An 18,235-nucleotide genomic window follows, 5' to 3' on the forward strand; every position below is an offset into this window, starting at 1 on the left:
ATTTTTTTTCCCCAATTTATTAACTCTTATGGAATTTCCCTGACTCCAGCACCGAAGTTACAGGAATGAATCTTTGACAGTAAGACTGTATGCTCATTTTATATTAATCTGAAATTAGGCCTTTTTTCAGATGTAATATATACAGTGATGCTGTGCTGTGTTTATTTTCTGAAGCCCTTTAGATACACCATTTTCAAACAATCACTAATGAAGCATAATTGCATTGCAACACAGGTCACCTACTTTTCATCATATTCTTTATAAAATCCTGCAGTATCAATCTGGAATTTTTGAATACCTCTCAGTAAATCTGTTTTCATGTCGGGCTGTACCTTCAGCAGCAAGTCCTCAACCTGTTGTGCCTATAGGCAAAGAGGAAAAAACAGGCACAAAAGAATGAATGCAGGAAACAAAAAAATTAATTAGGAAAAGAGGTTTGGTCTATCATTTCAACATTAAGAGGGTTGATAATAATGATTTGAGAAATAATACAACTACAATACCTGTGTGTTTAGGTTCTTCCAGGCATAGGCCAATCCATCACCTCTTTCTGTATTTTCATCTTGAAAGAGCAGATTATATTTATGAAGCACAGAATAAGATTCTTCTATATGTCCAACTGTCCTGTCAATTTTAATCTCATTCTCTCGAATCTCCTTCAGTGCTTCCATTGCTTCCCGTACATCACCAAGGTTATGGATAGGTCTGCTTAACCTCTTGCTAACATTTTCGATGAATGAATAAATTTTGCCCACATCTGTGGCAGACTTTTTATTTAAAGATAATCCAAATGTTCTTTGTCTTGAGCGGCATTCCTGAATTAAAGCTATTTTCAATGACTCTGTTGCAACTTCCACTGATTGCAGTGCACAATGATTGGGCAGTTCTCTGATTTGCATTTCTAATTGCTAAGACAAATACAAGCTTTCAGCATTTAATTTCACTAAAATTTATCTCAACAGTTCATTTTTATTGAAGATAAATACTTACAGAAAAGTATCTGATTTGAGATTGGAATTCAGCCATTGTTGGTTTAGTATCTATAAATTCCTTCACTTTTTCTTCTGGATCCTACTTAAAAGAAGTTTATTTTCATTACTATTTAGCATTGGTATTATAACAACCTACAGGGCACACAGCTGCCTGATGTGTTACACAAACACAAAATGTTCCCTCTGTAAAAGAACTTAAAATATAAGCATCAATTAGTATAAGGACAAATAACTTTACTTGATCTGCCTTACCTGACTCTTATTTTTTGTATAATAATCTTAAAGAACTTGAAATCTGTAACTCAAAAACTGACACAGGTCAGAATATCCCTTATCCATCCAAATGTTACTACAAAATTTACAATGTAGCTGCTAAAATTTTGCTGGAAATATTTCGTTCCTAGTCTCCGTTCTGTCTGCAACCCCACAAAAGCAGTTCACATCCTCTAACAGGTATTTAAATGGGAGGAATTGTACTCAGTCATCTTCACTCTTCCTGAAACAGCATCTTCAAACTGCAGTTTCTAGGTACAGATGGCCTCCTGGCCATTTGAAGAAAACAGTTTGGCAGGGAAGGAGAGATCTAAGGGGAGAGAGGGCATTTAGCTTGTTAAAGACTGTTTATAGGCAATAGAGCACTGAGCATCCTTCCTTTTCATTAGGTAGGCCAGTCTCTGCAGAGGTGAGAAATCAATGTCACCAGTTCAACAAATGTGCAAGGTGCTCAGTTCAATTGCAGACAAATGATCTTCACCTGCCTCAGCAACGTTCCCCTGCAGTCTGCACTGCGAGATCCCTGAGAATCTCTTTGCACCTCTCTGGCCAATAATGAGTTACCAGTAACAGCTCCCAATGGTCCAAGAGAGATTATAAAGATGGGGGGAACAGTGCCAGCTCCTGAGGAATTTAGGTTTAAGGAGCAGGTTAATTGACTATTTTACAAGATTTTAATAAAAAAGAAACATCATTCTACTGCATCACCCAACCTGATTGTGTCTTGTCTGGGTGAAATGACACACTACCAGTATGTGCTTAGCTCAAGCAGTATCTCAGCCAAACTGAGCATTAAGCTTTGGAACCTCAGAAGCCATGAAGCCTGGCTCTCAGCCTGGACAGAAGAGTCAGCTGTTTGAACGGAGTCACTTAAGGGTTGATTTAGGAAAGGGAAGCTAAAAATAGGGAGCAGTTACAACGATAGGATTACTCCTGTTTTGGTTGCTTGTTTCTTGGCCTGATTAAAGCACCTCTGATAGGTAAAACCTATCTTAGGTAAGATCAAAGTTGTCCATTCACAGAGTTGAATTTCACTAGTCAGAATGTACACAAAGTTTTATTTCATGATGAATCTCTTGACAAAACACTCCTCAGAGCTTTACCATCTATGTGACTAGACTCACTTCCTAATGAAGATAACTCCATCAGCCCAGATTCACTTCAGCTTTTGAATCCTTATTGCTGAAAGATTTCCTAGATATAGGTTATCCCTTTTTTTGTGAAAAAATAGAAAAGAATATTTCAGCAGTGGTTGCTTGAGAAGAACTGGTCAGTTTAATACTCAGGAATAGCTTTGTAGTCTCCAATTTCTAAGAGACTGCTCCACTATTCTTTTTCACAACACATGCAGACAAGATGCTGTGAAAAAGATGTATGAGCATTTGAAAGCATAAGCTTGTTTATATTCTAAATTAAATTCTAAATTTAATTCTTTTGCGTTCTTCTGCTTGCTTTCTTAGATGCTTTAATTGGTAAAGATTTGCAGGTTCTTGTCAACATAAGAGCAGACAGAGGAATTACAGGTGTATGGATTCTACCATGAAACCAGTGATTTCTACTGAGCACAGATTCCTTATGCAACCAATAACTTTTTTTAAAAAACTATTTAGATTTTATAACACAGCAACATATTATATTAAGCACGCAGTTAACCTTGTTCCAGATGTCTGAAAATTCAGAAAAGGTCTTCAGAAGACTCAGTGCTTCAGTTTTAAGAGACAAAATAATTGTATTTAGTTGGATCACCACTTTGTTTACATCCTTATGTTCGATGATCTGCTTGTCTAAAGGTTTCAGCGCCACCATCCTGGTGAGTTTGTTCTCATCACCTATCTCTAAAGCAACAGCTTGTTCAACCTGGTATAAATTAAACAAGAAAAAAGAAATACATCCACTAGTTTGTTTGTAGTTTTGTTTCTATTTTTAAATCATGGAATGTTCAGTGATGCTCAAATAATAACTACTCCTAGGAACAGACAGAAAGTGCAGAGAAGCATCCACAGGGACACTCCCTGTTCTCAGCTTGGATTTTTACAGAGCTCTATATTAATCATCTCTGAATTACATCAGTCAAATATGCACCACATAAAAGTACAATTGTGCTGTTCTCTCCTACACAACTGCTAAGATCTTTCTGCCTTCTTCTGTGTAGAATTACAATCTATACCCATTCTTGGCTGTACGAAGTTCTGGAGGAAGTGGAGGGTTGGCTGCTTGGAAATAAGCAAACATTCTGCTTGACAAAACAGAGTTTAGTCCACATTCTCCTAGTTCTTTTTTTCTTTAATCTTAATTATTATTTATTTGTAGGACTTGAATGTGGGTTTTTTCACTGAAATGAGCTGATCTGTTTTTCATGTCATATCAACAAAATAAAATATTTTTACCAAGACACTTTTCAGCACAGACCTACATGCATATGTGCATATGTTGTTCCCAGATGAGACAATTAAGGCCATATGATTACCAGTACTGTGCATTTTTGTCCTTTAATAAATTTCAGTTTCTATCTAAACCTCAGACCTTCCCAAGGTTTTAGTGCTAATTTTGATGCCAGTTAAAATATTTTACTGTATGAACTGTAGTATTATAGGTGCCATATGAAGGCTTGCAGTTTAACTTAAAAGAGTTGTTGCTTGGGAAGAGCGATAATAATGTATATTCAGCTGTTAGTACTTACAGATAGTGTTGGTTCTACACTATCATCATCATACTTGAACAGTATACTTAAAACATTCTTTTAAAGCAACTTTTGATTTTAATATTAGAAACTACCAAACATAAGATTTATGAACTATTACTCTTATGTTTTATTACTCAGCATAGAGATTAAAAACTAGGCTTTGACTCACAGGAAGATCCACAAAGTAACAAGTGGAAGTATTGGTACAGAATATAATCTTAAGAAATGTTAACCAAAATACCACATCTTTTTAAATAATCAAAATGAAATACTCACCTGCTGCTGTTTATGATGTAAGTAAGCAAATTTCCACAGGGGAATATCTTTGGCTATTGACAGTATGATCTTTACTGCTTTGTTTACAGCACTCTGAAAAAAGCAAAACATTCACCTTGAGCTCACAGAGATATTACGTGAGTGGGGGATGATCCTCCAAACAATACCAAGGTTGAAAAATTATACCTTTATCTTTAAAGGAAATATTCTAAATAAGCATGACATAGGATCACCCAAAACCACATTTTGTAAGGGGAAAGAGTAGTCCATGAAGTTTTATCACAGTCCTTCCAACTTTATGTGATTTTCAGACAAGAACATAAGAGGCCTTTATGAACAGTAATCATGAATCATTGGGGATTATAACTTAGTTATGGTACTACTTCCCTTAAAAACTGTTATAAACATTGTTATGAGGTATTAATGATAGTTTTCATGTTCACGCTGGAATGCTTGAATACATTTGCCTGAATTTGTGATGGTATAGTCTATAACCTATACAGGCAGCTACATAAATTTTCAGATGACTGTTTCTATGTATGATATTTTAAAATCACACTTTGTGGCCTGATTTCTTACTGACAACACTGTGAAGTCTGCACATGAAACTTGAGAACTAATTCAACTACTGATTTTGACAGTCACCATGCTAAGTGAAAAGTCCACAAATCAACACCATAAACAACTAATACTCTGTGAATAATTTCAGACGTCATAGGATATTGGAAATATATGTGTACAAATATTGCAAAATTAGTATAAGTTTTAAAAAGTGTTTAAATTTTTTCACACTTTAGGGCTTCAGGCTGGTAATATTCTTCTTTACATTTCACTACTGTTGAGCGCTGATTTATGAATGACACTTTAAACAGATTTTATGTTCTGAAAGTTTAAAGAGACTAGAAAGTCAATCAGGCTGTATTGATGGCATTCATTTTTACTTCTTCACTCATTTTGAAATGTTTGCCTCTAAGGAGAGGTTTGTGATTTACTGAGTTACTGAGATTTGAGAAAAACAGTTCTTTCTTATGCAGTTCCTGCATAACAAACCTGATCCATGGCTTCATGTCCTTAGCATCCAGTGGCATCATGAACTTAAGTGACTTTTTACCTTTTCTTCCCCTTCCTTTTAGTTCTTATACCAGAACTAAACTTGCATATATTGTTTTAAAACAATGCATTTATAAACATTTTATCATAAATGACTGATATGTGCAATCATTTTGTTACCTGAATATCTTCAAGACTTGGTCTCAAAACAATATTTGGAATAGCCAGTTGAACTTCAGCTTTGAACAAAGGAAACCTGTGTGCCTCTACAAACTTAGTTGTCTGATATCTGGAGTCAATAACATGCAATCGATGTCTTAAAGACTCTAAAGAAATCTTCATGCCTAAATAAATGTAATATTCAAGTGAGGATTATTTTTTACCACAATAAGCTTGAGGGGAAAAAAATCTTTACATTTTATTAAAAAAATTAACCATATCTGAAAAAGACAAACTCACATCTGATCAAAGAGTCAGTATTCTTCTGACAAAGCTGTCCCATCAGGTTATAGTAGCTACAGGACAGACATTCTTGGCAGCGTGTTTTCTGCTTCATGTCAAGATGTGTACAGGCGAAGGAATCCTGAAGAGTGAAAGGAAAATTCTGAGGAAAACAATCATATTATCCAGCATATAAATTAAATATCAAGTATCTGACTAGGTTGTAAAAGGCTACTTTTTACATTGTAGAGGTCTTACCTCCAGAGTTCTTCCAGCATCTGCTTTCAGACTGTGCTCAAGAATACCTATAAGTTCATACACAGAGCATTCCACCTGTTGGCTCTGCCTACAAAAACAACCTTACAGTCACCCATGGGGAATCAAACATAAGGAATACCCTTTGTCATTTCCCAGGCACACACCCCCAGTCCCACTGCACTTACGTGCAGGGAAATGCCCTTTCAATGTTTTTCAGTTTGTTCCCATTGCTTGGGCATACAAAGATTTTAAGATATTAAAACATGCTGACTAACAAGAAACCCATTTGTCAGATCCTATTATAGCTGAGTCAACTGGACTTCATACTAATTTTTTTAAAAAAGCTTTTTTTCCAGCTATAGCTAATAAAACAGGTTTATCATGACGAGGCAGTAAGATAATCTGTGAAATCAGAAAGTAAAATAAAAGCAAAAGAAGTATTAAGAAACAAGCAATTAACATGTGGATGAGATTTCAAGTCCTATCCATCTCCATTTTTCTTGCTACTTGTCAGAATAGTATACGAAAAAATTTAAGAAATGCTAAATAAATGCTAAATGCTAAATACTGTGCTATTTCACAGCTGCTGTGTTCAAGATACTTTGTCGCTTCTCCCCAGCATCCTAAGACTATCACTTTGCTCTAGACTACTACTCTGTTACAATAACATTTTAAAAGTAAAATCTCTATGCATACAAAAGTAGTAAGTAAAGAAACCTTCCCAAAAAATGGCCTTCAAGTCTGTGCAATTAAGAAACCTACTGAGACAGTTTGGAAGCAGTAGAGATAGCAAGATTTTCTATTTGTTCCAAGAATGAAGTCACATCTATAGGTTTGTCTTCTGGCAAAATTATCAGAGCAGTATTTGACATGTCCTTCAGAATTCTTTCAATTCTGCATTCCAGGGTATCAGATGCTGCTTTGACTGCATAGTCCAACTCCCTCAGGGTTCTGTAAATATTCTGAATAACTAAACAAGGATAACAAAATAAAAACAAGTCAATGCAAAACACAGACCTCTTCAGTCTCATCTCCCCTTCCTCCCACTCACCTCTGCCTCCTCCCAGGTATTACAATAAAATCAGGATTTAATGGCAATGAAATATGAAATGAAAGCCTGAAACATGATGGACTTGCTGTACTTTTGAATCTTTAAGTTAAACTGTTTTATAATAAATAGAACAATATACTTCAAAATATCTCTTCTTTTGGTAACAACATTGTAATGAAAAGGATCAACAAAATAGAACAGAAAACAGAGAGGACACAAGTGCCCAAAAATTATTTTGGTCCTCCTACATACACACGCACCAAAACACAGTACTTTTGTAATTTTAATTAACTTACAAATTAAACGGCTAAAATTCCCCCAGTCAAGACTACAACCTTGTTAAACCATTAGATTTCTTCTTTCATATGTATGACCTAATTTGGAAAGAGATAAACTGACTGCTTTAACAAATGTGTTTATTAAATGCAAGGTAAAATTGACTGTTTCTGAATAGACTGGAAAAATTCTTTCCCTTTCGTATTTCCATTGCAAAATATAAAATACATCATCTGATGTCCTCTGTCACTTTTACTACCATAAGGTATTACATATATGTTTCTACTGTATGTAGAAAGAAATCACTACGATATCTAAGGCACAGATATTTGGTTCTTGTGCTCTGGTCAGGCAAAGGTCAAGTAAAGCTGAAAGGTGACCAGCCCTGCCTTAAGCACTGGTCAGAACCCCGTGAACCACTGCCACATGGCAGAGTCATAAATGAACAGCTGTACAAACCTGTGCCACATTTCACTTTCAGATTTAGACTGTACCTGTTCTTGTTTATATTGCTGCTTTTCCTTTGGAAGAAGAAAAGGGAAAGCCTAACAGCAATCAACCTCAACTGAAAACTAATTTACAAGCATGAGTTATTGTTTTCCCATGAAACTGCAACATAAAAGTCTTGGTGATGGTTTTATATATGCCCATTTCAATAACACTTTAACAACAGTTAATCAATTTTATGCTGTATTTGATAGGGTTACGGTTGTGTCTTACTGGTTGGGTGGAAAATCTCAGTGCCTAATAAAAAAAATGTTTTCTTGGAAAAAAATTAGGATTTGGACAAAAACCTCCAACCTTGATTTCAGACATGTCACTTCTAGGATGTTCAGCATAAGTTATGAAGATTTTTTTATAGAAAAGATATTATCAAAACACCCATGGCTGTTCTCTTGTCACACATTCTTGTAGCAGTTGGGCTAAAATTATCCACCTAAAGTGAAGAGGTCAGTCCACAAAAGTGGGGTATGCCCAGCCTCTGCCCTGGAGGGAGGCCTGCTGAGATAGGGAGATTGCACAACCTCCCAGCAGAATCCCCCTGGAAAAGGCAGCCACCTTTCAGTTACGGTGAGAGAGGACACAGACCCATGATCCTCTTGGAGAACCTATGCAGATCCTTTGTAACCCATTGGCTTTTACCCTCTCACACCAACCCCTGTATCCCTATAAGACCCAGCCCTCTGTCCCTGTGAGACTAGAGTGCTCATCCCTGGCCTCCCCTTCGCGGGGTGCGGACTAATAAAGCTGCCCCATGCAGAACTGCTATATGGGTCCCTTCATCTCTCTCCTCCTGGTCAGGCCTGGAGATTGCCTCGAAGAGCAAAGAGCTGAAATCATGAGCTGATTATCACCAAAGAGCTGACAGCCTCTCTGCAAAGGCACTCCGGTGCCTGAGAGAAAACTACATGGGCTCCGGGAAGACGGTTCTTCGCAGGACCATCTCTCCAGACTGGTTACGGTTTCCTGGGTCTGAGCTACAGACCCCACACCAGCTGCCTCACACAAACACATTTTTCACAGAGAAATAAAAATGAATGCAGGCATCTAAGAGTATGAACAGCTCACCACTTCTTCTCCTACTACCTACATTTATAAATGTTCAGAGAAGTCCATGACAGCTGCATCAGGCCCGGAGTAAGGGCATCCTCAATTTGTCCTATGAATGGCTTCATCAGTGGTTTCAGCACATCAGGGATCCTATTCAGATGTTCCTTATAACTGATCAGCAGGTTCTGGAGTCTGAAACATGCAATCATGCTTATAATGTGCTTCATTCAGATATTTGAAACACACAGAATTTTGGACACATTTTCTGTTAGTAAGATTTGCAAGTTCTGATCTCATCTTAAAAACATGAACCTTTCCCAGCTCTTCCTGACACCAACCAGGCCTCTTTGTCCTTACCAACAGGAGAACCAGACTGAAGAAATAAGTACCTCCAGCAAAGTGACTGTGATCAATTTAGAGAATTTTTCTCCCAAGAAAAATTAACTACAATTTAAAAAAAATATAGAAACAGGAAATTGAAAACATGGCATTTTTGTGTCCTTCTTCCCATCTCACATGACATAGCATGAAATGACACTTCTTCTAAGAAAAATCACGTACAAACCACTTAGAACCCCGAATCCCAAAGAAAAAGAGCCCAAAGTCTGAATAGTACACTTACCAGTATAGCTCCATGAAAATGGAGCTACTCAAAGAAACTGCGTAAACAAGAATTAGAAGCAAAGATAATTCCAAGGTCAGATACATAATGGGTTTGGATTTCTTTTTTATTGCAAACATTATCTGTACTTTTTTTCCCTGTTGGATGGCAAAATTTGGGGCTGTTGCTTTTTGGAGGTCTGTAACATACAGAAGTTTGTCTTGCACATTAAAAATTTATGGTTAATTGTCCTTAAACACTCCACAGAAAATCAATGAAAAACGTTGCATTGTAAGAGTGAAACTGTGAAAACTAACAGAAAAAGGGAGGAGAGATTGAAGTACTTATGAAATTCTTTAAATTTCATCCCTTTTTGTCCAATTCTAATTAAGAACTAAAGAACACTCCTCACAAAACATTGCTTTTTTAAGACTGAACATCCCTGTTTAGAGAGTTCTAGAATTAACCATCAGCATCCCTGAGAATAAAAGAACTCTTGCAGCAGAGATTTGGACTGTTACAAGAAACAGAAAGAAATTATTTTAAATCAACAAAAGTGATTTTAGGTATTCAACATGAGAGACCAAGTTATAACTTAAGTGATGTATTACCTATACACGTGTTTGGGCAGTGCTGTAATCAAGTGGTAAATTCCAGCTTATTTTTCTAAGAGGAAAAAATCTTATGTTAGGTGTAATGTTTTGCAGTGTAATTGCTATATTAGAGTGCACAGATGCACTCTGGTACTAATAATAGCAGCACCTAAGAGCTCCACTTTACAGCAGCTGTTGAAGTAACAAAACAAAAACATCTAGGCATTTCCAAGCAATGAGATATGTGTGTAAATAGGAACAACTGCATGTTAATATGCAAATACAGAGGAAAGCAACTAAAATTCAATTAAACTCCATCAAAGAGAAAAATTATAATAAATCAAAAGCAATATATGCAACAGACTCAAAGGTAGGGATTCCCATTTGCAGATGAGAAACAAATCCAGAAAGTGTTCACTCACTCCCTTTGATGTCTTTTGATCTGTTCTTCAGCTGCACACAAGACAAGGACAACATTCGGAATTTCAAAATGCATTTTTCTCAGGTATTTTGTCTCATAAAGTACTTCCAGGACCATTGGGTCTAAGTTTACAAATAATTCCTTCATGTAGAGTGAAAAAAAGAAATAGAAAATAAGACACTAGTTTGGTAGTTAAATGTAGTGTGCTATAACTGGATCATAAAAAGAGATGAAGATGACTGGAGAGAATTTGTAAGAGATACCCATGTTTCTTCTCCAACCTCCCCTACAAGTATATGGGCTTCCCAAAGTATTAATCAGCCAATATCTTACACTGATTTCAATTTCTTGTGACTCCTTCCCTATGCCCTAAGCACTTGGCTCCCATGACATCCTAAGTTTAATTCTTGTTAATTCTTGTTCTGCAGTTGTATTCTCTGGAAGCTAATTTGCCTTTTCATCTCAGTTTCTCCATCAGTAACTAGGGAGAAATATTGTGAAGGATAATCTCTACACTTTTGGGGGCACTAAATGTTATTAAGATGCTACATAAATTTGAAAACTATGTTCTAGTTGTCTATTATGGAATCATTAGTACAAAAAATGCCACATTTTAACCATAATTTCTCTGCACTACAGCAGAAAAAAAAAATCTGTGAAGTAAGACTTTCTGCCTCAGCAGTTTTGAAAGCAAATTAATGAATTATTGCAATATATTCAACACAGTGATACTGATCACTGCAGAAAAGACCATGATCTAACAAAAAATTCCTTCCTCAACTAAAATTTTGGTTAACATAGAAAACAAACAAGGAAAAAATATCTAGAGAATGTAGATAAGTCAGTAGTATATATGTATTTGCTGGACACTGCCTCTTTTACACCCTGAATAAGACAGAAACCTTATAAGAAAGAGACATTATGAGATGTATCATAAATATACACAAAAACGAAAAAAAATTCCAACTCAAATAGCTCATTTTTTAACCCTATTAAGGTTATTTTAATTTTTTCTTGTCTATCAGTGATATGACCAAAGTAACGTGTGTAATACTACATCATATAACAGTAATACAAAAAATAAATCATATTTACCTCGGTTTCTGGGTGCCTGACAAGTAAGGGAGCACACAGAGCATTCCTAGCCTGGTCAGCAAACCTGCACCAGGCCCTATGATAAACAAGCTCAAATTCCAAAAGAACTGCAGCCATTTTATTGTAGTTCTTGACAACTTTTTTCATTTCCAGTGTCTGCAATTTAGGGGGGAAAAAAGTAAAAGCACCACTTAAACAATTCAATGAGTCTAACACAGTAGAAAGGCCCTCCATTAGGCTTTTCCTCTCAAAAATAGAAAGCTCTAAATTATGCTGTCTTAGAAATGAGGTAAGACACAGAAACACAGCAATATATTTAGGAATTCAATTATTAAGTAGTATTCAACCACTCTAACCAACATAACTCTTTTTCCTGATTTTTCCTCCCAATCTTGCCCATAGAACAAAGTCTATACTATGACCTATACAAGGCACTAATGGCCCAGTGAGAAAGAAAAGTGAGTGTAGAAGTATAAAAGTAAATCACGCATCTGTTAATAACATCCTTGAAAGCTTAGCACAAATCCTACTCTGCTAATTTCCAACCTTCAGAAGTGCGGTTTTCTTTTTAAGAAATGTCATTGGACGGTCAATTTTCCTGAATAACTGCTGAGCCCACATAATCTTCCCTGTTACCTAAAACACAGAAGATATGAGGTTATATTTTCATTAACTTAAAAACAGTCAAGAAGTAAAGTAATTTTTCTCTCTCCATTACTTCATTCTTACTGGTGGTATATTACGTGGTATAGGTGGATTTTCCTTTTCCTTCTGATAGAGGTTTTGAATAAACTCCAAGTCTTGGCTGTACTGCTGAAGAACAATGATATACTTTTCATTAAGATCAATATTATTTTCTCCTATTTGTTCAAGCTTCATCAGAAATCCCAGCATCTGTTCAGTCTAAAAAGGAAGATAGAGCATTTATTGCAGAAGATAACAGTTCAGAAGGGCATTGTCCATACAGCATTTTATTAATTTAGAATATGCCATGTAAATTTGTAAGTTGTTTTCTAAGAAATACAGAAAAATCCAGACAAGTTTGTGTATTTTATTTCTATATTTTTTCTCACACAGGAGATACATACCCTTGTATAAACCAAGAAACTGTTACCACTACAGTTTGGGTTTTTTCTGACTCTCAAATCCTCACTCCTTTTTTTCAGCAAACAGTTGTGATAGAACACCTACATCTTTACTCACACTTCATTAACATCTCATATCATGATCAGGGCCTGAGCCAATGAACAGTATTGACATCAAGGAAACAGATGGCAGACATTATTTCATTACTCCTGCCGGTCAAACAGGAATAACTTAGAAAAGCAACAGAAAACACCAGGATGAAGAAAGAAAATAAACTTCAAAATATAGAGCTATAAAATTGGCATGGAAAGATGGAACATACACTTGGCACCAAGTAAGAATGAATATTCCTTTACAGCAAGCAACTTTTAGAACATTTGTAATAGGCTTGATGTCCTCCAACATTATCTCCGGCAGCCACCAGCACAGCACAGAACACTGGCAGTAATGAAGGAGTTTAGTAGGAGCTATGGGTACTCAGCCCTTCCGAGCACGAGAAGCAGGGGGTTGCATTTGTAACATAACTTACAGTTACGGCCTTCTCAAACCAGGAATCCACAAATTCCTGTATAGATTCATACAGCGCTGCAATTTGGTTCTTAAATTCAAGGTAATCTTTTTCAAACTAGAATAAGAGCAAAAGAAAAAAAAATCATCTGTAGTGCCACTTTCATTTTATAAAAAAACCCTTTCTCTGAAGCTTTTTGGGAATCTATCTACCCGGTGCATGTGTTCAGCACTGCACTAAAAACAACAGGAACAACACCAGCAACAAAGGCTCTAAGCAAAGCAAACAAAACTGTGTTAGGTTAAATAATTAAAACCTCATCTTCATGGACACAAAGGAGCATGGAGGAATACAGACAGGCCGAGGAAAACTCATAACCTCATCAGAGAGAACAGAGCACGCTCATCAGCGACTTGCAGCCCTGCCACAGGAGAGTGCTCAGCTTACTGTCCAGGTATGAAACCATCAAAGGTGAGCAAACTGGCAGGCTCTCTAGAGCACCTTACACACTAAGGGAAGTTATTACCAAATCTGGCAGCTCTTACAAGTAATTTGTGTATTTATCTGTAGAAATTTTTCTTAGGAGTCCCAAATAATGGGGTTCTAACAAAAAGAGTAAGCTTCTCTCAAAGAGAGCACTGCACAAGCTTGGGAAGACAGTCCATAATAGATATTGCTCCAAACACGCAGGTGTAGACAAGCCATGCCATTTTTTAGCCCCTCCAAATTCCAGTGAACAGTAAATGCCCTCTTTCACAAAAGAGCCACGCAGCAAGTATTAGAGAAACATAAGCCATCAAACAGTCAGAAGAAAGCCACAAGTATTCCAGGTTAAATGTTTAAAGGAAAGTTAATGACAGTGGCAAGCTTCAGTACAGGAAGGCAGGAGAGTAAGTCAACACTTCTAGAACTTCTATTGTGAGACCATTAACTCTGCAAAACAAGCAGGCTATAGCTCAAACAAAGCAGCTCAATTCCAGCCTGTGCAGCATGTATTAAAACATGAGACTGGAGCATTTGAAAAGCCACTTTAGCTTTTATCATTCTGTTCAGCACTTGGAGTGATATCATTCTCTTCTCCTCCTAAAATGAGCCTTTACTAACTTTTCTAGAATACTGCCATCACTATTATTTTTTAATAATACTGAGTATAACTTATTATTAGAGAAACTGTATTTAGTGTGTTAATATACCTAAATTAGTTTTCTTTCTGCAGTTCAAAATACATGCATCTCAAAACAATCAAGTTTAGAAAAAATTGTTTGTAGCTTTACCTATCACACAAAACCTAGTTCACAAAAAGTTAACAAAAACATTTGAAGTAAAAAGCAAATTTACCCTAACACTTTCAATTTGTATTAAAAGGTATGAGAGTATTGGTATTACAGTTACTGAAAAATAATATATGCATTGTTATAATATCCAACATTCTTTGCAAAACTCTGGTGAAAAGTACAGAATTAACAGAATAATTGTCACACAAGTGCTGAATATAAGTACCTCTTTTTTCCTATGGTCCAGAACATCATACTGTTTGGATTTCATGTTTGTAGCAATGCTCTGGTATTGAGCAGTGATCTCTTCAATGCCTTCTATTTTTACACGCTGGAGCTCTAAAAGGCTTTCCATAGTATTGCTCATGTCTGAAATTTTCTCCAAACGTTTACAGAAGGTTTCAAATTTTCCAAATATATAGTTTTCACTAACAATAAAAAAAACAACAGAGGGATTTTTTATGAAAATCTCTTTGCAACAGATTTATTTAACCCACATATATCCTACCAGAGCTGCTATCAAGTTTCACACCACAAAAAAATCATACTGTAATGATTACATATCAACAAAAAAACTCCTTCAATTCATGTATATAAACCAGAAAATGCTTAATCCTTACAGATGTCATTAAAAACTCTTTACCACATTTCACAGGAGTAACTCTTTTAAATAAGACATTTGCAGAAGAAAATGTGAATGCACAATACTGAGAAACACCCCATGATTTAAGTGCCAGTACAGGTAAAACACTCCTTGGCATTGTGATCGAGAACCCAGCTCAAAGCTGACTGAATTCCCTGAGAGTGTTTTCACTTACATTCATGATTCAAATTTGTTAGGATTTCATACCATACACATACATTTGTATTCAATTAATAAATTCATAAATTCCTCTGAAGTTCCCTTGGACTTCTACTGAATCAACAAGTGACTGGCGAAAACCTGGTTTATTCCTGAATAAAAATAAAAAAACACACTCTGCAAGATCACGTTCTGATTATAATAAGTACTTCATTTTAATTGAATATATAGCTTTTCTGTTAGCCAGCAGATATAATTACATCTCATTTATAAATTGTACACATCAATATGATTCAATACTGGAGTGAATTATAGACCTGATATCAAATTGCCTGTCACTTGGATTTTCCTTTAGCTCCTCCCTAATTTTCTGAAAGGACGTTTGGTACTTTTCTTTGAGGGAAATGCATTGTTGTATCCTCTTCAGCAATTCTTCCCTAAAGAAGAAAATACAGAAGACAGAGAATCATCCTAAGGTCTTCAAAAGAGCATAAATACAAATGAAATATTTCAGTCAAATATGCAACTTTACAAAATAAAAACACAAAATTATATATTATATGAAAAACATTCAAATTATTCTGTTTACATCAGAAGTTTTTTACTTAAACCTGTTATCTAGATTGGATATTTTTATCTTAGGGTTCATTGTCATCAATCCAAAACTTTCATGGCATACACCACAAAGGATCTATGCTGGGTTAATGCTGGCTACTGAATGCTTGCAGTTTGGCCATTTCTCGTCTTCTGTATCAAGTATTGCTGATAGGTTTTCCTTTGTTTGTTTCCTTCTTTTTTCTAAGCAGACAGGATTAGAGAAATATTTTTCCACACTAAAATAAGCATGAGGAGTCTTTTTTTTAAAAAAAGATACACCAAGAAGAACTTAGTTCCTAAGGCCAAATACAGTTACATCTTATACACAGCTGTTCATTAACCCTGAGGTACCACACGAGATATATAGATGAGGCATGGAAACGAGCCATAAGCCATTTGCCCAGGGCTGTTGCTCCACTTTGGCTTTGTCTTTCATCTTCCAAAAGATCATTGGGAATTAAAATTGTAGTCAAATTTATAGGCTGAAACCATTAACTGGGACAGAGAAAAACTTTCGCAGGGATAGCAAGAGCAATTAAGGAAATGAGAAGAATGTCTCAGAAATAAAGTCTGCTAGAATAAACAAAAAAAGTACTCTACTTTTATTTACATTAATTCTTTAGAATAAACATAATCAGTACTTAATTGATTACAGGTAATTTCTGAAAAATTCCCTTTATCTACACCAAAATACAGGGGAAGTCAAAATGGTTAGATTTACTTTTGTCTCCTAGCCTGTTACCTCAGAGTCACCTTTGACTTGGCTGGAATTTAAGCAGAGACATCCTGACTATCTGCTTTGATGAGGCTTGTAACACCTTTTCATGTCAATACCCATAATCTTACTCCAGAGTTAGACTATTCCAAGAGACTATTCCAACTATTAATTTTCTAGCTGACAGCTTCAGATGTCATGTTCATCTTAACTTCTCTCTGTGATTTCCCCCTTCTTTTTTGCATGAAAATAATTGACCTGCTCTTATGTGTTCTGCCTATGTTATCTGCACTTGTCAACCTTCAGATACACTTTTCTGCCAGTGACATCAGAATTCGCCACCCAATGGATAAGTTTCATACAAACACTTCTGTGCTCCCATTTATGCTGTGTATAGCACTCAGACAAGCAGCTGTAGAGCAGCTAACTCATCCCTTCCCTGAAATGTCCCAAATACAACTGAACTGTGATTTTGGTCACAAAAATTGGATATTGTTCCCTTCCTCAAACTGACTTTCATGTCCAGTAAAAGCAAAATATAAATCTTGGATGGAACTTTGCCAGTCTGTCCTTGGAGCTTTTTTATGAAGAATTTAAGCTCCCAGTTCAAATTTCTTGAATGTGTTTTGGTCTAAAAAAATCCATGGGGACAATATATCAAGTGTTGTATACTAGTATATATTACATGGTTTCCAATAACGGGTTTTCTCACACAGTAAATTTGTTTTTGCAGAGTACTTAATTCTACACAGAAATAGTAGTCACCAGTTTAAAATTAACATAGGAATCACTGCCTAATAGGAGGACAAAGGGCTACGTAAATTTACCTATTAATAATCTTGATGACTAATCTACAATTTTACTTCTAGTGTCAACAACAGCAGTTGAAATTACTAAAGTTCTATCACCTGTCCAGGTCCCATATTTTTGAAACACCTTCACATAGATAGGTTTTGCATGTGTTAATCATTTGATTGGTGATTTTAAGAAACAGGGATGTCATGTGCTCTGACGTGTTGTAGTACGGTGATGTACAGTAGATCATACAGACAGTGTTCATTAGACTGGGAATGTGCTCCATCACTGTTACCTATAACAGCAAAAGAATGGGGAAGTCAGCAATCTGAATTTCCTGAAATTCAATACAGTGGAAAATGTGACAGCTCTGGGAATATGTTTATCAGTGGACAATCATCTTTTTGTGTTCTTGTAGACAGATCATTACAAAATGGACCATCCAATTCACTTGCGGAGACCCATCACACTATGACCAAGACAAAAATGTGGGAAAAGGGTAATGAATAAATGAATAGGTCTTTTACACAGCAGGATTTTCCACAGGAAAACCAGAGGCTGTACTCTGCTTGGCCATGGCCTCCAGTACATGAAGGTGCAGAGGAACATAATACCTGAGGAAAAGAGGTGATACCCTGCTACAGAAGAGTGGGTCTGCTGTAGAAAGGACAAGGAGAAAGTTGGCCTTTGCTTGTTTTGCCAAGGTCTGTACAGAAGAGAAATCCAGCAGGAGGCAAGGCAACAATAATCTCACTCTTACTGGATACTGAACTACAGAGTTTTCTGTCCCAAGGAAATATTTCACAGAAATACACTGAGAACCCAGAACAAGAGACAGTGACTGGTCTAGAAAAGGATAAAAAAAGTATGGTATCTAAAGGTCAAGTCCAATATGAT

At 36.1% G+C, this 18,235-nt stretch overlaps 1 protein-coding gene across 1 annotated transcript in view; it reads right to left on the bottom strand.

Annotated features, from left to right (window-relative positions):
• Positions 1–18,235, bottom strand: part of LOC125318546 (dynein axonemal heavy chain 5-like) — a 151,230-nt gene that overhangs the window by 118,439 nt on the left and 14,556 nt on the right. Inside the window, exons 12-29 of the mRNA XM_048289429.1 lie at positions 17,452–17,633; positions 15,549–15,668; positions 14,656–14,857; positions 13,177–13,272; positions 12,291–12,464; positions 12,108–12,197; positions 11,562–11,717; positions 10,468–10,607; positions 8,892–9,043; positions 6,736–6,943; positions 5,974–6,061; positions 5,734–5,857; positions 5,455–5,618; positions 4,225–4,317; positions 2,919–3,122; positions 991–1,071; positions 504–908; positions 244–362 (exon numbers count right to left, since the gene is read on the bottom strand). Coding sequence (XP_048145386.1) covers positions 244–362; positions 504–908; positions 991–1,071; positions 2,919–3,122; positions 4,225–4,317; positions 5,455–5,618; positions 5,734–5,857; positions 5,974–6,061; positions 6,736–6,943; positions 8,892–9,043; positions 10,468–10,607; positions 11,562–11,717; positions 12,108–12,197; positions 12,291–12,464; positions 13,177–13,272; positions 14,656–14,857; positions 15,549–15,668; positions 17,452–17,633 — 2,798 coding nt within the window. The remainder of the gene's footprint in view (positions 1–243; positions 363–503; positions 909–990; positions 1,072–2,918; positions 3,123–4,224; positions 4,318–5,454; positions 5,619–5,733; positions 5,858–5,973; positions 6,062–6,735; positions 6,944–8,891; positions 9,044–10,467; positions 10,608–11,561; positions 11,718–12,107; positions 12,198–12,290; positions 12,465–13,176; positions 13,273–14,655; positions 14,858–15,548; positions 15,669–17,451; positions 17,634–18,235) is intronic.

This window comes from Corvus hawaiiensis, chromosome 30 (genome assembly GCF_020740725.1).
Source record: "Corvus hawaiiensis isolate bCorHaw1 chromosome 30, bCorHaw1.pri.cur, whole genome shotgun sequence".
Classification (NCBI taxonomy): Eukaryota; Metazoa; Chordata; class Aves; order Passeriformes; family Corvidae; genus Corvus; species Corvus hawaiiensis.